General features: G+C 37.7%; 1 protein-coding gene across 1 annotated transcript; it reads left to right on the top strand.

Moving 5' to 3' along the window:
- The first annotated feature begins 836 nt into the window (after positions 1 to 836).
- LOC107089050 (zinc finger protein 185-like) lies at positions 837 to 23390 on the top strand. The gene is made up of 32 exons (XM_015381572.1): positions 837 to 966; positions 1746 to 1797; positions 5632 to 5752; positions 5846 to 5953; positions 6052 to 6081; positions 6825 to 6881; positions 6975 to 7022; positions 7117 to 7188; positions 7267 to 7347; positions 7452 to 7514; positions 7606 to 7731; positions 7814 to 8605; positions 9526 to 9591; positions 9731 to 9802; positions 10103 to 10171; positions 10345 to 10419; positions 10606 to 10686; positions 10979 to 11038; positions 11416 to 11475; positions 13046 to 13096; positions 13205 to 13249; positions 13468 to 13533; positions 15717 to 15776; positions 15894 to 15956; positions 16245 to 16340; positions 17297 to 17335; positions 17665 to 17700; positions 19155 to 19226; positions 19316 to 19393; positions 19480 to 19527; positions 21477 to 21582; positions 22781 to 23390. Exons 2-32 carry the CDS (start codon positions 1788 to 1790, stop codon positions 22877 to 22879), a joined length of 2850 nt encoding a protein of 949 aa, XP_015237058.1. The 5' UTR covers positions 837 to 966; positions 1746 to 1787; the 3' UTR covers positions 22880 to 23390.
- Positions 23391 to 23945: the final 555 nt, after the last annotated feature.

Below are 23945 nucleotides of genomic sequence, written 5' to 3'. Positions count from 1 at the left end.
GGAGGATAATATGTGTAGCTCTGCTAACCAGAGCGAAACCTTGGTTCACAGATTTAAATTTCCTCTTTTCTGTTACTGTGACACGCTGCTGCATCCATGCAGAAGTCTAATATGTGCGATTGTCTGACTGTTTATTTTGGCAGCTAACATGCAGGGTTTCTGGTTGATTTCCCTGCTCTGACTGTTTTCATCTATGGAAGAAATTGCATGACATTTGCAGGGAACCTGATCTCATTTTTCTTGCCTTTCTCTTGAACAAACACCAACTCAGTCAGTCTGAGCAAACGTTTTGTTTACAATAGGCTCTGCGATCCCCTATCTAAACTGACCTTTATAATCCAGCAAAATGCCAAAAAAAAAAAAAAAAGATTTCAAAGTTTGTGTTTTTAAATATAAAATAAGTGTTCAAGACGCCACAGAAGATGGCACCATAAATCAAGTCTTAATGTTTTTGTTTTCTGGGCTCAGCTCTGTGAGCTTCTCTTGATTTTGTTTTAATGATGTGTGTTTGCTTCCCGGGGTTTCGGGCCCCGCAGAGCATGACACGATTGTTCCCCACAGGAGACATTGCTGCCACTCGCCTCATTTATGAATGCCACGCTCTGCACATTGTCCTCCTCTTCCCTGTCACCTTTCACTCAGGTTGAAGAACTGATCGTCCTCCACCTGCAGGACAGGTACATGCTTGCTGATTCTCTAGAACAAAACACAGATGTGGTAAACAAAAAAAAAAAACATTTCTTAGCAACCTCTGCCACACACACACATAAACACACACCAACTCACACACACACACACTGCTCCACCCCATGTCCACCCTCCTTGACTGGCTGGGCTTGTTAGAGCTCACGCCCGTACCTGTTGGTTTACTGAGACACCTGTCAGCAACGAAAGACATTTCTTTTTCTCACACCGGCCACACTCAGCTGTGTGGACATCGCCTTGTTGGACATTAGGTTAGAACAGGTATGTAATCTCACTGGGACTTGTTTATAATATGATTTAACTGATAATCTTAACTGTTTTGTTGTGATGGGACGCTGGATTAGTCATGTTGTGTGAATGTTTGCCAGTTTAAACGGATAATTAACTCTGTTTGCCCACTTGTTTCAGCCGTTTCTCATGTTCAGGGCTTTTCTTTAAAAGCTGCCGTGTTTCATTAATGATTTATCATGTGTGGACTGCCAGGATTAACATCCTTTATCCATTTGGTCTCACTTTTTTATTCAGGGAAACAGTCCTGAGAAATATTTGCTCAACTTGCTCTAGAAGGGCTAAACTAAGAGCCTACGGAGTTTTAGCTGTTAATATTTGCATTCTCAGCCTGGCTGAATGCCCCTTATTTTTGCATAAGCTTCTTTGAGATAAGGAAACAGTCTCTAACTTGTATTTTCTTTTTTCTAATAATTTCCTGGGGCGTTGATTTTTACCTCTGAACAGGTTGCTTTCTAATCCAAAATAAAACCCTGGGATCGACTCATTTCCAAGTAGGAAACCAGAATCCATCTTTGATGATATGAGATATCACTCACTATGTGTGTGTTCATTCACATGTAAGCCATAGAAGTATATTTAGGCAAGTAGTAGGACAGGATGATCTGCATATTTGAAGGATGAGAGTAAGAAATTCCTGACAGCCTTTTTGGGGAGGGGACATACCATGAAAGTTGGCTCATTTTAAGATAAGCGGTTTGCTGATAATACACTTTCTCTTCACTAATGTTTCTCGCTGATGTATTTTCCAGGCCGTCTGTAGGGGAAAGAACAGAGATCCCACCAGGAGAAACATGTCAAACGGTGAGAAGACCAATTAATGTGATCTAATTATGATACAATGTGCCTCCTACAATAAAATCTGATGTTATCGCCCCTCTGTGCTGAGCTGGGGAGAGTCGTTCTGTCACTGTTTCAATTTAGCATATTAAGACTTCATGTACCCCGTAAAAATCGTTAGGGTTACAGCTTTTATCTTTCCTCAAGGTTTGAAAATCCCATATTATAATGATTGTAGTCTGATTAACACTGAACAGGCACTGTATCTTTAAATGTTAATATTGTTATTTATCTGAGTATTGAGCATCGCCCCATCCCTAATTTTCACATTTTGGTTAAATTCCGTCAATCCTCTGTCTCTGCTTCCGTTTGCATATTCAGTTCACATCAGAAATTAGCAAACCATTTTGTTTCATGAATAAAAAAAGCAGCTCTAAAACAATATACTGCACTAAAACACATCAAACTAGACAATGTTATTAACAAAACCCTTTACAGTACAGTATTTTCTTGTTTATATTTATCACTAGTATGTTATTCTTAAACATTTTGCCAAGGTCCATATTTGTGTGACCATCCTTATTTTCTATAATCTTTTTATTTCTGTAAACACCAGAATTTCCTCATTGTGGGACAATAAAGGGATTTTCTATTCTATTCTAATAAAAATGCTGAGAACCCATAAATATGGTTGCAAACATTAGAAAGAAAACTAATGTTTGCTACCATTTAAACTTTGTTTAAATCACTCTTTCATGTTTTCAATTTAATCAACTGTTTCCTGGAAAAAGGGATTAATTATTATTGGTTAGTTTGCTTAAGAAGATGTAGCTATCCTTCAAAATATCATATCTATGTTTGTTAGCGGGTGATTGAATTCAATTCAATTCAATTGAATTCACTTTATTAATATAGCGGCAATTCACAACACGTCATCTGAAGGCCCTTTTCAGTTCACCAGATCATGCATTTAAATTGATTCAAAGTTTTCTATCTAAGGAAAACCAGTTGATTGAAACCCCTCACACTAAGCATGCTTGTAGGGACAGTGGGGAGGAAAAACTTCCTTTTAACAGGAAAAAACCTCCAGCAGAATCAGGCTCAGTGTGAGCGGCCATCTGCTGAGGCCGACTGGGGTTCAGAGACATTTATACTGCGATATGGACTATTAGTCCAATGAGACCAATTGAAAAGCGCTAACAAAGTGATTCCTGAAACCCTAACCCTGTTTTTTGTTCAAAATTTCTGACTTCTTGGAAAATTCATATATCATCAAGTCCAAATTGATTTCTAAATACTAGTAGCAGACAACTGATGAAAACTGGGATAAAATTAGATAAAAAGACAAAACTCTTCTCAGCCTTTCTCTAATAGTTAGATTTAAAAATGTATTTTTCTTACTTACATCCTCATTGAATTGGTGGTAAAATAAACTTGGATCCTACACATCTATCTCCTATTCATTCCTCTTTTTTGTTTAGGCAAATGCATTTTTTGGCTTTGGGCTTCTTGAATGTTTTCTGGTGGTTTCCACAGAGGGCTCTGTGTCGTATCAAATTTATACCCAAGGGAAACAGGAAGGAATGGATTACTAATGAAATCTTTGTAGTCACTATTAAATTTAAAACTAGTTTAAAAGAAAAATAGCTGTTAGACCTGACTGGTAAATTTGTTTTTAAGCAGATGATTGCAAGTTTTAAAACAAATAAATCAGGTAAATTTCAAGAAAATGCATTAAAATGATTTGATTTCTTTGAAAAACATAGTTTCTAAAAATGTGGTTAAACTTAAACACAGCAGAGAGTATTGCTGGGTTTGATTTGATTGTTTTTTATATTCTCATACAAAAGAGAAAGCATCTGTACAATCTATAGCTGATAAACATCAGGATGATGGCATATATTTAAAATCCCAAACCACTATTCTTGGTATATATTAAATAAACTCATCATTTTTTTTGTCATGCATGTTAAAAAAAAAAGAAAAAAAAAACAAAACAGCTGTGTTAAAGGAATAAAACGACACCTGTTCAAACAGGCAGGTAAACCCTTGTAAGATATGCAGTTCATTGTAAGGTGACCAGATTTCTGAGATTAAATCCAGGGATTTTCAACTCAGCAATAGAATATAATTTAATATTTTTAAGATGAAATAAAAAATCTGTAACAGTACAGCTTGTTTGTTTTTACTCTTTAAATTCAAGTGTAACAGCAGGGATGATTGTTGTTAGCATTTCGTAAGAGTATAAAGAAAAAAGTAGTAAGAGAAATATTAATATAGTAGGGGCGGTGGGTCATGCATTCATGCATTTAGTCAGTCTTGATCATGTTCTTCCCTCTTTTTTTAACATATTAGCTTTTTCTGCTATTTTGCTTTAATATTCCTGTTTCTCCCTTCACTCTTTTTTCCATCAGTTTATTTTTCTTCCCTCGCTTTAACTCTTCTCCCATCTGTTCCTTCCTTCCTGCATCATCTCTCCTCTTCTATCACTTCCACTATTCTTTCTTTCAGATATAACTGAGAAGTTGATTATTTTTATAAGAAAAAACAGGGAACATCCTTGTAAAATACAAATGTTTCTGTTATTAATAGCTTGTTTTCATAGCTAATGAGATGCTAAAAACAGCTATACTTGGAAAAAGAAAACAAAAACAATTACTTTTATTTGAAGCTAGCAGGTAAACAGAAGAAATGCACATTTAACCAGGTCATGATCTGTCCCTCTATCATGGGTTTCACATAACTGGCTCTTTTATTTTATTGTATATTTTGGAGCAACTCTCATATGTCCAAACTGAGTAGACGACACAATTATTTACATTTATCACTATTATAAATAAGCCAAAACTACATATAAATAGCTCTGATAATAATTAAAATAAAGGTTGCTGGTTAGTTCTGTAACATCTCTCCTGGGAGTAACCCTTGCTGACACTGCAGGCAGTGCTTTACAAGTCATCCTGTTATGATCTTCTCTCTCTTACTCATCCTGCAGCCACCTCTCAGATGCCTGTTGTTTTTCTGTTTAATAAAACCTTGTTTTATGTTGCATTTGGAACATATCTTCAGTAAAAACAAAACAGATTCCAACATGGCAGTTCCAGACAGGGGCTAAGAGGGGCCGGTGCCCCTGTTACACAGCTCCTGTTATGGCCGCTGTACTGAAAACAAACACTGCACAAATTAAAATCTGAGTAGAGCCATTTTCTTGAATAAAGTGTAATTTTCCCTTCATTAAATCTGATTTGCCAACAGAATAGGATGATTTACATTTACAATAGAAATTACCACTCAACTAATTTAATTAAATAGAGACTGTCCTCAGAAAATTGGAACATCGAGTCATTCAGTTTATGGCAGCTTGTAAGTCAGGGTTAACAAGTCGGATTTAGCACTGTGGCTAAGAGCTTTTTTATTAAGAAAAGACATAACACAAGTCTTATAGCGGTTCTTTTACTATGATTATCTAGTTCACACATATCAACATAAACCTATCTAACCCAATTTTTTGTCAGACAAAACACAATGGTTGAAAGTCACTAACAGTAATCCATGTCCTGGTTGTCAGGCAACTAACTTCCAGCCAACAAAACAATATATAGACAGTGTTACCAACATATTATGTTGATTTAAATGTGTTGAAATTACATTTATTAATTACATTTATTAACGTATGTGCTTGGTGTAGATAGAATTTTGTTTTTATACTGTCAAATTGACATTAATTAAGAATGTTTCAATTAAATTTCTAGGATAGGATGTGTTGGAGATGCCAATAGTGGACACACACTAGAATGTAATGACCATGCACCCTGCAATGCATGTCATAACTCATATTTCTTCCTGTTTGTGTCCCAGCTGGAGACCGAGCAGCTGTGCTTCGCACCACCAAAGTACGAACAAAGCTGAAGGGAGATGGCAGCTGGCTGCAGCAAAGAAACGAACCCGAGCCTGAAACTCAGGAGGAGGAGAAGCCATGGTAAGAGAAAAAATATATTTTCAAACGTTCCTGTCCAACTCATCAGCTGCCAAGTCATTCAATAACAACAACAAAAAAAAACAATCTGTACAGGTTGGCAGAAGTTAGAGCCAGGCGACTGAACGGAGCTCCCATTGAAACAAGTCCAGTGTCTTCACCAGTAAAATCCACCCCCCCACCAGTAAACTCTGACAGCGAGAGGTAAAACCATTGTATCAGTATGGTCACAGATTTATATTGTTGATTTACATGTTTTTCTTTTATGCTTCATTTCACCAAATCTCTGTTTTGACTTTTAGTAAACCGGCAACACAAGGATACCTCATCAGGTAGGAGAAATAACTTAAACCGTTTCCGTAAATAGACAGTAAAGATTAAATCAGACTTTTTAATTTTTAATCAAATGATTTAGGGAAACTCTTGCATTCCCTAATTACAGGGGAGCGTTGTAGAATTAACCTGAAGAAAAATCGACTGTATACTTTAAGTTTTTTTTATTATTATTATCATTCATAGGAATGTTGAATTTTTTAACAAAGTCAAATAAAGCAATTCATCTTTAAAGGTGGTATGCATTATTTAAAGATTATTTGCTTTAGTTTACTTAAATTTTTTCAACCATAGAAAATTTTTTTGCAAACAGAATGAGGAAAAGTTCAGGAACCATGTCCCTAAATTAAGAAAACGCTGTACTTGAGACGTCAGAATTATCTTATATTAGCCAAGGTGGAAAGGCGCTGAAGTTCTCTCTTTCAAACTGTATTTTGCATTTAAAAAAAAATAATAATTTGCCACAGTGTGGTGGTGGGTGTGATGGAAAAGACTCAAAGTTGCAGGAAGTTCAGTGAAAAGTTTCCACAATCAGTGATTTTTTGGGTGACCATGTTATCTATGTTTTTTTTAAGAATATAGTCCACATATTGCATAGTATTTAGACATACCTGTACCTTTAAAAAAAAACATTTAAAAATCAATTTCTTGCCTAATTTACTGGGATGTGCCTGTATTAACATGTGGATTTATTAATGCAACATATATTTTAATGTTAATAACGTTCTTATTTTTCCCTCAGGGGTGTTTTTACTAAACTAGACAAGCCTGTTTCAACTGCGCCCTCTAATGGCACCAGGTAAAAGCATCTTCACTCTAGAAACAGAACATTTAATTACATAATGAAATCTGATTGTCAAATCTATTGAAATTAATCTTTTTTATATCATAGCAAACCGAAAATTTTCACTAAAAAACCCTCAGAGGCCTACAGGAAAATGTAAGTGAAGAAAAAGGGACTGAAGATAACATTTTGCATCTCACTGAGAAGTTTTTTTTTTCATGTGGTTTATGTTTGTGCTTTTGCTCCATAGAGCCCCTCATATAGTGAGAAACACCTCAGAAAACCCAGAAGGCCAGCTTAGCCCTGAAGAACAGGAGAAACGGTAAGACTCTGCTGACCCTGAAAAGCCTAATGTTGAGCGGAAACCCTTCCATTAACTCAAGGTTGACTTATTGTGCAGGACGGAGGCTGCCATTAGTGTTATGAAGCCAAAAGCAGCCAAACAGCGGTCCTACGTTCTGTCTGCTGCTAAACTATACGAGTATGTATGACTTCTGCTTTGTCACTAACGGATGTTATGAGTTTTAACCTGTTTTTCTTTTTAAAGCCAAGCATATTCCAATATCTTTATCTTTACAACTTCAGGGCTAAAGAGACATCACCTGACACATCTTTAACCACCAACATTCCTTCATTTGTGGCCAAAAGGTGAAATATTCTTTATATAACTTTTAACCTGGGGCTAAAAATAACCTTTTTGGTTGTGATATCTACATCTAATTTGTGTGTATGCATGCAGAGTGGAGGTTGTTGATGATGAAAGCGAAGGTGCTGTTACTCCAGCACCTGCCAACACAGAGGCACCCTCCCCTGCTGTTCCTCCCACATCTGCTGCCTCTGCTCCTACACCCAAAGCCCGGACCGCGTGAGTCTCGCCTCATGTTTCAGAATTAGTGCATGTGCTGAATTACTTCCCTTGGTTCAGTTCATCATTTCTGTGGTTACAGAGTCAACAACACTGTGAAGAAATCTGATATAAATCAGGCTCTAAATCCAAAGGCAACGGAGCCTGTGAAAAAAGAACCCCTTTCTCCGTCCGAGCAAGTTGGAGATGAGGCAACAAACGCCGCTGGCCAGGCGCTCACTGACTTAGTCTCCACAGAACCACAACCTGAGGATAAAACTCCCCTGTTCAAACTTTTCCCTGCATCAAAAACCTCCCCTGCCCAGAATTCAGTTGGTTTAGAGTCTCCTGCCTCAACTGTCACAGAACCGCCAGTTCCAGTACCACGGTCAGCTCCTACTGCAGCTTCTCCTGCTCCTGTGGCACCGGTCCCTACAGGCCCTGTGACTGAACTTTTGGTGAAGACTAAACCTGAACCTGAACCAGAGAAAGAACAAGAACCCCTAGATAAATTTGTAGCTGCAGTTGTTACTGAAGCAGAAACAGAACCTGAAGTTGAACAAAAGCCTGAGCCAGAGGTTAAAGTTGAAGCTGAACAGAAGCAAGAACTAGAACCAGAGAAAGAACAAGAACCCCTATATAGATTTGAAACTGCAGTTGTTTTTGAAGTAGAAACAGAACCTGAAGTTGAACAAAAGCCTGAGCCAGAGGTTAAAGTTGAAGCTGAACAGAAGCAAGAACTAGAACCAGAGGAGCAATCAGAGCCCCAAGATGAAACTCCAGCTGAAATTGAAGTAGAAGCTGTGTCAGCGGTTAAAGTTGAAACAGAAGTAGAGCCTGAACCAGAATCTAGTCCAGAACTACAACTAGAGCCTGAGCCATCTGCAGAACCAAGGTCAGACTTGTTCAAGGAACTATGCTGTTTCCTTTTTCCTGCATGTGTGTGATGTTCTCAGGTATTTCAATAACAGTTATGACTAGCTGTCCTTCATTAGACTTAATATTGTTTTTGCATTGAAACTACTGGCTAACAAACAAGAATTGTTGGGAAACCATCCACATCCTCCTGAACCAATCAAACAAGATGCAGCAAAACCTTTGCAATATCCTCTTTTCCTTTTTTTTTTTTTAAAATCTCATATTAATCTCTTAAAGAAACATTTTGCAACTGGTAAGGCTTTTATTGGATATCCCAAAAGCCTTAATAGTGATGAAAATGCTATAGTTTTTAAGATCAATTTGTCAGATCAATGTGTCTGGCTGCAGACTAAATGAAAGACATTTTTCTGTTGTTTCAAACTTTTAATTATTTTCCATTAGATTCCAGATAACTTTTTTCATAACATCACAAACTGGTCCTCATCATTATTTATGATTTTATTACATATTTTTAATCTGAAACCCGTTACATGACAAGTCGGAGCAGAAGCCTGTTAGATAGGAGAAATTGAACATTTCCACGAAACAAGAAAATAAATGCTGCTTCGTCTTCAAAAACTTAAAGCAACAACCATTACTTTACACTCAATGCACCACTTTGGAATATAGAGTAAAAATGCTTTTGATCAGTTGTTTGGTAGTTTGCTTTCTCGACTGTAATTTGCAAGAAACTTCCCGGTACTAAACAGTAATGTAACATCTTTAACTGCATTATACAATATTGGTTGTTTGGGATTTACCTTTATACCTTTTACTATGTTTTTATACAAAGCCCTCCTCCAGATGTGATAGCAAGTATCTCTGTTTGTTTAAACTTCATTCTTTTGTGTTTTGAATTCAACATTCAACATTTTTCTTGTGCATTTATGTCCATAGCTCCAGTTCTGACACGCTTGCTGCTTTGTCCGATACCCTCCTTTCTTTGGACACAAAGAACAGCAGGTATTCATGTGAAAAAACAAACATTATGAAAGCAGCCCCTAAACATTCGTTGATTAAAAATAAAGCCCCTCTCAGTTTAACACTGATGCCCACAGCCCCAACACTTTACTGTTTGATCCTGAGTTTGTTTTCCTCGCAGCACTGATTACAACAAGCCAGATCTGGCAGAGGAAGAAGGAGGCCCAGCGGACAGTCCCACCCCAGAGGACAGGTAAACAAAATCAATAACCGCCTCACTCATGCTGTTGCGTGGCTGGCGTAAACACCAACATGATCTGATTTCTGTTGTGTTCATTTCAGAGTAATTACAGAACAAATCACATCTCCTTTTTTTGGTGCCTTAAACAATATCCCCACAAGACAGTCCCCAAATTACATTTGATTAAACGTGATACAAACACATTTGCTAAAGAGATGTGTGTGCTTTCCAGCCAAACCATGTGCTTTAATAACCTGCTGAACTGTTACTTTTATTTATTTATATTTTTTTGTGTTCTGCATGTCTCTGCAGTGCTGAACAGGAGCCAACACTCAGAGATAGCGAACCGATAACAGGAGATCTCCTGGGTTTCAGTGATGGGTTGGTTAAAAAACACTTTTTTTGTCTGATTGTGCAATTAGGAAGAGTCTTTGAATATTAGCCACAAGGAGGCACTGTTGCACCACCCATAAAGTCACTTTTCTGTCAAGCAGCTTATATGAGCTTTAAAATTCCCTCTTGGTTCATCAACTTCTTGCTTTCTGCTTCTGCAGCCCAGAAGAACCAGCAGAGCCTGTTCCATCCAGCCCGGGACGCTGGAGTCTGGATCTGCTTGGCGGACTTGGCAGGTACAAAAAAGGGCCTTTATCCCCTCAGAAGTTCTAATCCACACTCATTTGAAGAATTAGTCTCCCTTCAGTGATAAATCTATAGCTCCTTTGTTAGAAGCAAGCAAAGCATCACCTTAACTTACCCCAGATGAAGTTCCCAAACTCTTCTCTCCCTTTGACTTTTTGCGTAATGTCTGCCTATAGTGAGTCCAGTCCTGTGAAGACATCTGAAACCCTGGATCTTATGGCAGATGATGTCATTATGGTGCACACAGAGGCACGGAGGTGAGAAAAGCCTCACACTCTCAATCTTACCCTCTTCTTCTGTCAGGAGTTTCTTTTTTATTACCATAGATAAAGAAGACAAGCAACCCTGATTTATGAGATTAATTTTATCACAAACGCAGAGTTTGATCTACTGCTCTGTGTCAGCACCAAAAGGCTCATATTCCTGAATGAAATGACTTTGAAACTTTAAAAGCCTCTTTTTTCTTTTTTATCTGCATGTGTGTACAGAAATAGAAGAGAGTGCTCTGTACTGATTAGTATTTCTGCTTTCTTTTTGTCTCTCCACCAGCCTCAGCATGCCGCAGCAGGAGGAGGAGCAGACGGATGAGACAGCCGTGGAAACACAAAGGTAGCGGGAGATGACAGGCTGCTCTTAAACAATTATCTATCGGTGCAGAGCTGTTCCTTCTGAGAAGTACGATATGCAACATAATGATTTATGCCGGCTCTGTCTGCGGTCCCACAGTCATAACTCTGTAACGACCAAAGCTGTGATTACTCCTGACAAAGAGCGCACATGAAAAGAAGCCAAATCGCATATTCAGACAGTCTGCATGCTCGTTAAATAGTTCAGTGGATTTCAGGCTTTCCTAATGGACTAGCGATGAAAATATTGAATGAGAACAGCAACACTAACCTTTGCTTGCCCTGTGTTTTCCTTTTTTTTCTTGATTCCCACCATGCCATTCTTTCATATTCTTACATTAATGTCCTCCTAACATCCAGCCAAGAGGACCATGGTGATACATCAAGCCCAGATGTTACAACTACAGTCCCAGAATCAAGGTATTACCCCCTCTTTCTTTTCCTTATTTTCATTAGGCTGTTATGTTCTAGACCAATACAAGGTAGAGTATAACTGTGAAGAATATAGATGTAAAACTCTCAAAAGTGTGTTCCCCTAAACAAAATCTAGGGCAGCCACCTGTCTAAAGATGCCACTTCATAAATAAACAGGGTCCACCTGTGTGTTATTCAGCCTCAGTTTAAATAAAGTTGTGAGTGCCATGGTAACTCTGAGGGAGCTGCTGACAGGACATCCCAGAGCTGATTGGAAGATGGATGGTGCTAAACACTGGGCAGCTCTAAATAAAGAAGAAAAAAAACACTAGAGGATGCGCATGGAGGCTGGAACCAGGAGTATCACCTCCCAGCTGTGCTGCAACTAGTTTTCAAAGCAAGGCAGGTTTATTTAAATAGCGCATTTCGGTTAAAAACCAACCATGCAATTATGATTTACGTGAATTAATAAAAAGGAAGGAAAATAAAAGCAGAATAAAAACAAGTAGAAGAAGCAACCTGTGGCTGTTTGGACTTTGTGCAGTGGCTCTTAATGACAAACGACAATTTGCATTATTTTGATAATAGATACAATAAAGAAATACTGCAGGCTTTAGCAAAATGTTTAAACTTTTCTGTTGGGTAAATACTCTGAATTGTTGTCAGAGAATGAACTCTGATAATGTTTTTGTCTGTTTTTCTTGTCAAACTGTTAGAAACTATTTTATTTTCCACAAACATCAGCCTCCAATAGAAGAAATGAATCCTATTTTGTTGCCAAAAATTGTGATTAATGAAAAATTAGTGCATGTCTTGAGGATATATTTATCCAAAGTTGTGCTACCTTAATATACTCTTAAGAAAAAAACTCTGAATAACTTTTACTCAGTTGGACTGAAGGAAAGAACGGTTCTTGTGATCATAAAGCTTGCAGACTGCTGGTCTAAATAGAACCTAAGACTTAAGCCATTTGGGATTTTTATTTTTATTTTTGCCAAGACTTAAAAACTAATTTTCAAATATTTGAAATCCAATCTGACTGAAATCGAGCTACTTAAGAAAACTTGTCAAGATTTTCTAAGTATTGAATCAGGAGGTGCTGGTACCAGTGTAAGCCTCATTTTAGAACTTTTTTGTTTTATTTGATGAAAAAAATCAAACACATAAATCCCACAACTCCCACTTCACTACCTTTATGTACAACTTTTCACTGGGGTGCCACATGTAATCCGACTACAATACATGGAAGTTTGTTGGCATCAAATGATTGAATTCCAAAATTTGTGAATTAATATTTGTGCCAGACAAAAACCAGACAACTTTGGTAAAAAAAAATAATGTAATTTCTCACTGAACCAAAGTGTGTAGTATACATCCGACTGTATTTCCATCTGCTAAAGACATCCAGATTCGGATTCTGAACGAGTCCCAGCCTTCTGCCCTCTCTCCGTTTCTGTTTACCATTCAAACTGCATTGAATCTTTCCATTATGAGCCAATGTGATCAGAATTCCTCAGACACAAGACAGGGCCGTGCTGACAATTGAGAGTGAAATCAGTGTGAAATTGTTTTTCAGCTCGGCTGATCCGTTTGATCCATATCCGATGGGGACCGCATCCCATAACAGGTAATCATATTGGTTTGGCGCTGCGACTGTCTTCCAGCCAGCCAGATAGCATCTTGGCATGCATAATGCAGCGGTGTCTGATTATGAGCCACTTTCCCTCCCATTCAGCCCCTCTGACCTGCTTGAGCCCATCGCTGATGTTTCCATCAACAGGTGAGGGAAAAGATTCTCCAAATCCCTCCCAAACCTCTGTTTGTTGCTGTGACACCATCATGTTGCTACACAATGTCTTTATTGCTAAACCTGCTGCTCCTGATGTAATCATCTTTATTCATAACTGGCAGCAATCACTCTGGAGATGTAGCGCAGTTTCAACTGTCAATATGCTCTACTAGCAGCTGTTATTTATTATTTTAAATTTCATCTTTCAGCTCTGCAACACCAGAGGAGGAGACGAAAAGCACAAATCCAGAAATGACTTCACCTACAGCTAACCTGTAAATGATCATTATTTATTGCTTTTGTTTCATTGTGTTTAGGTCTTAATTATCTATCTGTTACACTAGCAGACAGACATAGTTAACATCTGAAACATCTGATGTGAGCTCTAGCTGTTGCATAGTCTGATAGTCGGCTTTATTCATTAAATTAAGAATTCATTCACACCCGTTCTTTCACGCAGCCATTTTTGGATGGTTTCGCCTTTCATTCATTGTGCGAGAGGCAAGGTGCAGTTTGGTTGCCAGATAATAGGATTAACACAAGGAAAACTGTCTTTTTTACCTATTAAAATTTTAAGCTTCACCTGCAGCTCTGTAATAAATGATTACATAAAAGAGAAAATCCCCAAAGATCCATGTTTTATTGTAGTCTGAAAGGTTTGCTTTCTCTTTTAGCTGCTTTTTGTGATTATTTTTTATTGCATGAACAGTAACAATTCTGATGCAAACAGTTATGATACTGCACATAACCGTATAATATATTTATGGCCAAATAATAGAGGAGGAAAGGAAAAGGAGTTTAGATGAAGGAAATAGAGGTTTTCAAATATTTTAAAACAACGCCCACCACCAAAGGTAGATTTTTGAAGCCCGGAACAAAAATATGTTCACTTGTCGCAGCACTATTAAGGGTTATGAACATATTACATGTTGCATTTTTTCATCAGAACATATCAGAATTAAGGCTGCTTTAAATGTTAAAAACACTTAATTTTCCTTTTTTAAATGTCTGTATGTTATTATATTTTTCACAAAAATACAACCCCATATAGTACAAATAAAGCTATATGTAGTTTGAAAGTAAAAATCTTTTACAGAAAAAAAAAATCATTATCTTCTGCTGCTCATCTAGCCATGTGTCAGCAGAGGAGTGGAGGTTTGAGTAGAGGACCCAAATGCAGAAACAGAGTCAGAGATGGTTTCTTGCAAATTTACAGATAAAGGTGGTGGTAACAGAAGCATAAATCCAGAAATGATAAATCAGGGACCCAAGGGAAAAACAGAGAACCCAGCAAAGAGTAGCTGCAGAGGAGGAGTATATATGGAAAACAGAACAATGAATGGAGTAATCAACTAACTGGGAGCATGTATGGACAAAAGTAGCTAGAAGGGAGCTAAGGAGAGTAACCAAGGCTAACATGGCTTGAATACAGCTAGAAAATAACTTAAATAACACTAAATGCAAATGAAACTGATTAGAAAACCGTGAATGACACAAATCAAAGTGTATCTGAAAATCCCAAGTGAACACTTGACACAACCAAAAATCCAGATCATCGGCTCAGGACAGCCATGCAGAAGTTAACATGGACTTTGAGCTTTTTAATCGGAAAACATAAAAGATAGTTGAATCTTTAAGTATGAGATTTTTTAAAAACCTTATGAGAAGATGATATTTTACCTGCAGTAGATACCTCTCTGGTTATCACCATTAATAGAAATGGGAAATAGAGGTTGGAGGAAGTGTAACACTAATAAGCTTCCTGTGTGAAAAACATCTGCTGAGAATCACAAAAAGTAAAGCTCTTCTTCAGAATACCAAATATAAAGTACAGGTAAAATAGTGTAAAAAGAAAAGGTATTAAGTATGTTAAGTTTTTGCATATTTTGACCAAAAATCCTTGATGATTTTTGTTGTTGTTGTTCTTAGTACCTTTTTAAAACACAAAAAGATTTCTGCTTTCTATCTCCATCTCGTGTTCAAATAATCAATGGCTGCTTTTTAAACAACCTACTGCCTCAGGGATTAACGTAATATCATCCGACTGGACCAATTAATCTGGATTTTAGATAGGAAATCCAAAGAGATATATGCTGCAGGTACAATAAGAGCTTAGATTTTAAAAACAGAACAGCAAAAACCTTGAACTTTCTCTTTAAGGCTGCTTTAGTATCATTCCCATGTTTAGTTCCTGACTCTAGATGTTTATGTAAGGTAGCTGGGTTTACACCAGCCATTTTCTATATTTTTAGCTGTTTTTGGACCTTTCTAAAGGAGCAGATATCAATGCAACTGAAATACATGTTATTTTGGCTGTTGGTGTTTTTTCATCTCTGCATCTCAGTTTGTCTTTGTATTTATCTTGCACATTTTGAATACCAAATGTTCCTCTGATTACCACTAAAAGCAGTCAACACAGGCTGAGAAACATAAATCTAAAGTTTGTCTCTCTCTGCAGTTCTCAGCGGTCCTGGATGACCGAATGGGAAATCCCTCAGCAGACTAACACAGAGGAAAGGTGAGGACAAGTTTTGTTTGGATGTAGCATGCTCCACTAGTCTCCATTCATTCTCTCCTCTGATCTGTCTTCATTACCAGCTAAAATCCTTTCAATGTATGTCCGTTTCTCCCTCAGTCAAGAACCGGAGAAAGAGGACCAGGCAGAAAATCAAGAGACACTGATCATGTTTGAAAAGAAGTAAGCTGTTGCTTTACTATGAGCTCCAGGTGCACATTGGCTCCTTTTATCCCAGTAACCTCGTTTCATTTCACTGCGGTGGAGGAGCTATGCTTTTACAGCATTTACTCTCTGAGCTGGAAGTTATTGTGCACCGGTGCTGATGAAAATAGGTCAGGTATTTGTTATTACCTTCCCCTCACAGCTGTGCCAAACAGGTCCAGGCTTCAGTAACCCTGCTCTGCTTTTTTAACAAACATACAATATGAATCCACTCATGTTATTGTCCCATCCCTGTTTGTGATCTAGATCCTCTGAGAATGACTCACCATGGGATAGATGGACATCGCCCACTGTTTATACCGTCTCGACAGGAGAGGAGGATGAGGAGGAGGAGGAAGACAGGTATTGTTTATGAAGAATGAGATAATGAAATACACAATCAAGCGACAGTGGCATCATATAAAAGGAGTTTACCCTGCAACTGCAGGGTTGTCAGTTCAAGCCCCAGCTTCCGCTTTCAGTGTTGTTTCCTTGGGCAAGACAATTCACCCACATTTCCTACTGATGGTGGTCAGAGGGACTGGTGCCGCTGGTGTACGGCAGCCTTGCTTCTGTCAGTGAGCCCCAGGGCACCATCAGTGTTTGACTGTGTGCGTGAATTGTTGAATAACTGAATGTTATATAAAGCGCTTTGGTCAAGTCTCTGACCTGAAAAAGTCCTATTTAAGTACAGGCCATTTACCATTTTACCCTTTTTTAAAGTTGTATCCTAAAGTTCAATGTGTGCAAATCATTTGCTGAAGAACAGAACTGAAATCAGTTGAAATAGAAAATGAAAATCTGTCAAGGTTGGTTGTGGTTTGGAGGACCCAAATGCAGAGGCAGAGGTGAATACACGTAGTTTTAATGAAAAATGGTTAACAAAGGCAGTCCAGAAATCCAACTAAAAATGTAACAGACCAGAAGCATGGAGACTTCAAGGGAAAACACGTAGAAGGAGCCAAGGGGAGACGACTACAGCAAAGACAGGACCAGCAACAACAGAGGAACCAACAAAGAGTGAGAGCAGAGGGAGAGCAGAAATAGCTGACAGAGACAAAGGGAGGGCTAACGAGCTGACAAGGAGCAGGTGTGAGGAGACAACGAGGGAGCCAAGGGGAAAGGAACACACACAAGAGGACAACAGAGGACAACAGAAAAACATGAGAACTAACATAAATCTAGAAGTTACAACAAAATAGGAATTAAACCAATAAAACTAGAAAACAACGAGCAAAGTAAAGCACAACATAACCAAAACCATGACAAGATCTCAAATATTTCTAATCTCAAATTTTCACATTTCTCCTGTTTTGCAGCCCTGAGGAACCTCAGACAATCACCGTTACCACTGTCAGGTTTGGAAAAATACCTTATATCTGTCATGCTTTAAGAGGTGAAACCATTGGGCCTAAAAAGGGGGACTTTATACGTGACGATTGCAATAAAAATGAAGTGGATGAAAGATGCTGAGGCAATACTGCAGCACAGGAGGAGAAACAGAGCAGACCTGCTCAATAAACCCGAGGCCTGGCCTGGGTGGAGTTAGAGAGAGAGAGAGAGACGCTTCATCATCGCCTTATAAAAACTGCAGAATTCCTCCTTGCTGGATTGCGTCCAAGCTTATTGACAGCTGTGGCTGATAATAAAAGTTTGATATGTTGTTTTTTTTCTACTCACTTTCCAGGGAGATACAAAATGAGCCGGAGCCCGCTATGGATCAGTAAGTTTATGATCTTGTTAGTGTCAGACTTCATAATGCAAGGATGCTTTCACCGGATGTTTATCCTTAACTCATCTTAGCTGGAGCTTTTTATCTTTTATTCCTATCTAAATTCTTAGCATGTGCTTCTGCATGCAGTCCTAATCTGCTCTTCCTCAGCTTTATGACTTGCAGTAAGTGCTGTAATAAGTAATGTAATGTATTTAGGACAAGAAAATCAAATCAAAGATCCAGATTTTGCTGCAAACGTTTTCACAACCCTTGAATTTGTTTGTATTTTGTCCTACATTATTAAAACCACAAACTTGAAAGTGTTTTATTGAAAAAAGAAAAATCTGACACGAGTGGGTGTGCATTCAGCAGGATATCTTTACGGTTGTTTTGATATTAATTGAATCCCATGAATCATCTTATAATCAGAGTACATCATTTTTATTATTCAATCTAAGTATAGACTCACCTCTCCCCTTTTACTGCTTTTGATAGAGAACATCTGTGGACACACAGCTGACCGGCCAGGAATAATGTTTGTTAAATAAAACGATATTCCACGCTTAAAACACACCATTTTTTTGTAAATTCAATTTGCATCTAAAAGAACATAAAAATGCACAAAACCTTGGATGAAACATCATGATGTGTGAAGATGGTTGGGGCAGGAAGAAAAACTGTTAGTTTGCAAATGGTTTGATATCGGGATGGAGAATCTCCCCCCAACAGTGAATTAGCTCTAAACATGCACCCTTATTTAAGATCTGACAATTTAGCACATTTTAAACATTTCTGTTCACAGAAAGTCTTAATCCAATCTGACTAAGCTTCAGATATGTTTTGAAAAGAACCAAGAAGTATCAAAGTATCAGCTTGGAGAATTAATGAAAATGCATTCCACACTTTTCAGATTTTTAGTTGTGAAAAAAATTCATCAATATTGAAATATTCATCAATCTATTTCAACATTTCTTTGTGTTATAATCTGGCAAACTGGTAAAAGGTTAAAGGATTCTGAATATTTTTTTTTTTATTATTCTTGTCTGCCTGAACTGATTTGATCCCTTTATGTGACTCCAGTGTTTTAGCTAACCAGATTTAGCCCTGAACCCTGTGGGAAAACAGCTGCTAAACTTTCCACTCAGGCGTTAGAGTCGCCTGCAAACTCAGCTTTAACAGATCCATCTATCTGACATTCAACAACCAGAGATCAGCACTCCCATTGTCTTTCAGTTTGCCCTCATTTGGCTCCCTTCCTCTAATTATTGGGCCTCCACATGTCAGATTGATGACATGTATTAGAGTCATCATTCTTACACTTTCGACCACACTAAATGGCTGCCCTTAACAAGAAGTGGTAAAAAAAATGAAGCAATTCTTCCTGTGACAGGTCCCATGGCCCTTCACACTCCTGTCATTTTAAAGTAAAAGATGACAATTAGGCTGCTGCTCTCCATCTGCAGGTCAGCGAGGTACTCCACGGCTGCAGCAGAGGAGGAACGACGGGTTCCAACACCCGAAACGGATACCAAAAAGTTAGCATCTTTACAAACAGAGAAACCTCCTTCTAAATGAGGATTTCTACCAATTTTAAGTTATTTTTTGTTTCCTGCATCTCTTTTAGGCCTTTTGTGTATGTGCGGGAATATGTCGATTCCACCAGCGAGACATCTGTGCTAAATCCCATGGACAACCTCAACAGGTAAGATTAATTATTGTTTTACTAAATGCTTATTGAAGCACTTCTGTGAAAATATTGATGGTAATTTTTGCTTTTTTCCCCCCCAGTTGGTCAGATGATTATTCATCAAGATACAGTCTTTCCAGCAGCACTAGGTAATACACCCCTCACAAAAATTATTTTAACGACTCAGACTGAATAAGAATAAAGGGGATTTAAAAGGGTATGAACCCCTGTTAAAACCCAAGGTTTATAACATCAAATAGAAACCTTTGTTTCGAAACCTTCTCCACCTTTAATGTGACATTTAAGGAAAGAGCTTCAGCTACCACAGCAGGATTTTGCTGAAATGTGCTCCTCTAACATAAAGCTAATGTCGCAGTGAGTTTAAATAGAATCAGAAGGATCTCATTGTTCAAATGAAGAGTATCTGCAGAAAGGTACAATGAGGCCACACTGTTTGATTTGTCCAACATCTGAGAGAAGAAAATTAAACCCAAGTTAGGTGTGTTCTACTGGCACCTTTATTTGTTTTGGTTGTAACTAATACAAGCACATATTTACTGAAGAGGATTAGGGCCACTGGAAAAAAAAAGTTAACTGATTTTTACATTTTATTTCAGTTTAGTATGGGAAAAAAGTCTGAATTCTGACTTTAATCTCAGAATTCTGACTTTAATCTCAGAATTCTGGCTTTTTTTCTCAGAATTCTGACTTTAATCTCAGAATTCTGACTTTAATCTCAGAATTCTGGCTTTTTTTCTCAGAATTCTGACTTTAATCTCAGAATTCTGACTTTAAGGCAAGGCAAGGCAAATTTATTTGTATAGCACAATTCAGTACAAAGACAATGCAAAGTGTTTTACATGATTAAAATACAGGAAAATAAAACAGAATCAAAGCAAGTAGGAAAAAAAAATCTCAGAATTCTGAATTTAATCTCAGAATTCTGACTTTTTTCTCAGAATTCTGACTTTTTTCTTAGAATTCTGACTTTAATCTCAAAATTCTGAATTTAATCTCAAAATTCTGGCTTTAATCTCAGAATTCTGGCTTTTTTTCTCAGAATTATGACTTTAATCTCAGAATTCTGACTTTAATCTCAGAATTATGACTTTAAGGCAAGGCAAGGCAAATTTATTTGTATGGTACAATTCAGTACAAAGACAATGCAAAGTGCTTTACATGATTAAAATACATGAAAATAAAACAGAATCAAAGCAAGTAGGGAAAAAAAATCTCGGAATTCTGAATTTAATCTCAGAATTCTGACTTTTTTCTCAGAATTCTGACTTTTTTCTTAGAATTCTGACTTTAATCTCAGAATTCTGACTTTAATCTCAGAATTCTGACTTTTTTCTTAGAATTCTGACTTTAATCTCAGAATTCTGACTGTATACTGACAATGAAAAAAAAGTCAGAATTCTTAGATTATTCTGAGATACTAAACATACTAAACTGAAATAATATTTAAAAATCAGGTAATTTTATTTTTCAGCGGCCCTAGTCCTCTTCAGTACATATTTCTCTCCATGGTATGCATTTAAAAACAAACAGAACATGCTCACATGTAGAGACTTTACAGCATTTAATGCAGAGATTGTGTTTTCCACTGCGTTACTTACTTGGAGTTTTACTTATTTATTTTAATCTAATATAAAAAGTATTTATTTCACCCTTTCACTGCCATTCTTCCCCTTCTGCGCCTCAATATGCCACTGACAGGGCTAAATCTCACCATTTAAGTGCTTTGAGCTGCTTGCTCTCAGCTTTGAGTGTGTTTACTTTCCTTTACGTAAGCTCACTCTCACTGATCTTGTTCCAACAGAGCGTCGTGTTGTTAGACATCAACCTCTCAGTCACCCTTATCACCTAATCCATGCACCAACACAAATTCCAGTTTAAAACCAGCTTTAAGCCGAAGTTCCGTCTCCTCTCACCTATTTATTCTTCCACTCCTGACACAACCGGTGTGCGAACAGTGGGACAGAAATCCCTGCGAGCCAACCTTGCATTCAGCTCATTAGTGGGAACATCAAAGGATTATTTACTCGTATTTCAGGAGATCAGCCTAAATTGTTCCCATCCCTGTGTTTTTCTTCAGGGTCTCGCTGTCGTCCAACTGCACGTACTGCGGAAATAAGGTGGGCAACGAGGCCAAGATCACCATCGAGCACCTAAGTATAAACTGCCACCCCGAGTGCTTCAAGGTAAATGGTGCCCATGTATCGGTTATTTATAGCGCTCCCTAGACCTGTTGACACTAATGGTAAATATGTGTTAAAGCCTTGTAATATTCAGCTTTTTTTACATTAGCACAGTTTGCCTTCTGCAATAAAAAAAAAAAACAAACCTTCAGTTTGAGTCCATTTATTTAGGGCCTCTAGCAATTAGATGTAAGTTTATATTTCTAAGCTGATTTATAAATATTGAATGATCTTTCCTTTGGGTTATAAAGGCTAACTATACAGTTAAGTTATAGTTGTTAAACTATTTGAATGGAGAGCATTATTTCATTAATGCAAAAAACGAAATTATAATAATTTTTGAAGGCTTCTCTGGCCTCCTGTAAGGTATGGTAAAGGATTTGTGATGCTGCGGGCCTCTTTTTTCACTGCTAAAGGCAGGGGTAACCTTGTTAGAGGGCATGGTATCATGAACAGAGCCAAACCCACTCAGAAATGGTTCACAAAAGAATCTTCTTCCACGACCATACCAGATTCATCTTTAAATCCTGTAGGAAACCTGTTAAGTTCCCGGACTTTTGACCATCTAGATGGTCACCAACTTTTTTAAGGCCACTTCAAGGGTACCGAGACGTAGGAAAGGCGGCCATTACTGACCCATGAGCTGCAAGGGTTAGCGTTAGCTTAAACTTTGTTCATTATTAACATATTTTTATTGTTTCTGTTAATTTCTAAGTTTATTTAGACATTGTCATTTTGAAATCTCTATAAATGATTAAAAAGAAGAGCAACAGAATAAAATAAAATTTCAAACTTAGCCCACAGGTGGGTTGTTTTTCATTTAGAAGACTCTGAGGGCCCTCCATGTGGTCCTTGAGGGCACCGCGTTGTTGACCCCTGATCTAGATGGAAAGAGAAATGGTCAAATGTCCCCCTCTCTGTTTGCTGCAAAACGTCAACAAATATCAGTGGGACTTTTCTGCTGTGAATTAATTTAACTACAAATTAGAGTACTAGCACAACAAGTGTCTTTATTGTGTTATTTTACAAATATCTTCCTTGTAATAAAATGTTTTTAAATTTTTGATGCTGAACGCAAAAACACGAAAAGCCTTTAAGGAGTTTTTAAGGCTCCAGCATGTGTTTGCGCCGTCAAGGTTTTATTAAACGGTAAGAGGATTTTCCTTGCAACACTGCCTAAGATGATATTCTTCTCTTGCAGTGTGGTGTGTGTAGTAGACCCATGGGAGATCTTCTTGCCAACATGTTCCTGCACAACAGGAAGGTCCACTGCGAGAGCTGCTACGCCGCCGTCGTTTAATCCTTCGAGCTTTTCATCACTTCCTTATCCTCGCACCCCTTTCTTCATGTTAATATTCATAAGTTGGGAATCATCTCAAGTTTGCACAAATATATTTTATAATAACACATCTGTAAGTCATTAAGCATTAGAAACAATCCATTATTTAGGGGGAGAAACGTGTTTGTGTGTCAGTTTATAATGAAGGATGTGTTTTTTTATGCGTTTCTTTTTTAATGTTTGGACTCAGGTTGTCATGTGCTTGAATACTAATTCAACAACAGAAGATGTACTGTTAAAAAAACATTCATTTATTTTACTTTTCTTCATACAAAATAGTTGATATGTACAATAAATTGCTAGCAAAATAAAATGCTTTACAAAATCCTGGTACAAATGTTATATATAAGAAATAAAAACAGAGTGTGCTTGAAAACACACAGCAGTCGGTTTAGAATGAGAATTATTGCACAAGGAAGAGTTTAGTGTGATGCAACATATGAGGGTCTGAGCAATAATGTAAAGTATTTATCACAAAAATTCTGAATTGTTTTGTTTTCACGAACCATCACTAGTGCAGAGATTTCCTGCTGGGAAGCTGTGCTTTACATTCCCCAAACTCCTATGCAAAAAAAATAAAAGCACCTTCCTTGTACTGTCACTTCAAGTAGCTGTTTGCATAATTGTGACTCTGGCTACCAGCCATTGGCCACCTGCAGATTAACTTTAAAAAAAGCACAAGCAGACCACTGGCTGCTGCCTTGATGGTCTTCACACACAGTTAGGCAGATCTCCTTGGGTGCACAGGACAAGTCCTTTTGGCTCGGCTCCAGAGCTGAAAAAAAGCAGCTTTCCAAGAGCATCTGCCCCTGTAACAACTGCACATTTAATGCTTAATGCAGAGAAAATATGGTTATGTCCCCTCTGCTCTGGCTATCACATGAAAATGTCCATATCTAAGCTTCTGAGACATCCTCCAAAGTGTCACGTTGGATAGAGAATCATGTGGTATAAATGCACCAGATTCAGATGGGAAAGTATTTTTAACCCTTGAACTTTTTCATATTTTGTCACATTACAACCATAA

Source organism: Cyprinodon variegatus, unplaced genomic scaffold (assembly GCF_000732505.1).
Source record: "Cyprinodon variegatus isolate N-32 unplaced genomic scaffold, C_variegatus-1.0 Scaffold236, whole genome shotgun sequence".
Classification (NCBI taxonomy): domain Eukaryota; kingdom Metazoa; phylum Chordata; class Actinopteri; order Cyprinodontiformes; family Cyprinodontidae; genus Cyprinodon; species Cyprinodon variegatus.
This window is presented reverse-complemented; position numbering and strand designations above follow the sequence as displayed.

Coding starts and splice junctions, on each gene's coding strand:
- LOC107089050 (XM_015381572.1), top strand. Junction 7,732..7,813: donor ACACCCAAAGCCCGGACCGC/GTGAGTCTCGCC, acceptor CTGTGGTTACAG/AGTCAACAACACTGTGAAGA. Junction 19,227..19,315: donor CCCGAAACGGATACCAAAAA/GTTAGCATCTTT, acceptor CATCTCTTTTAG/GCCTTTTGTGTATGTGCGGG.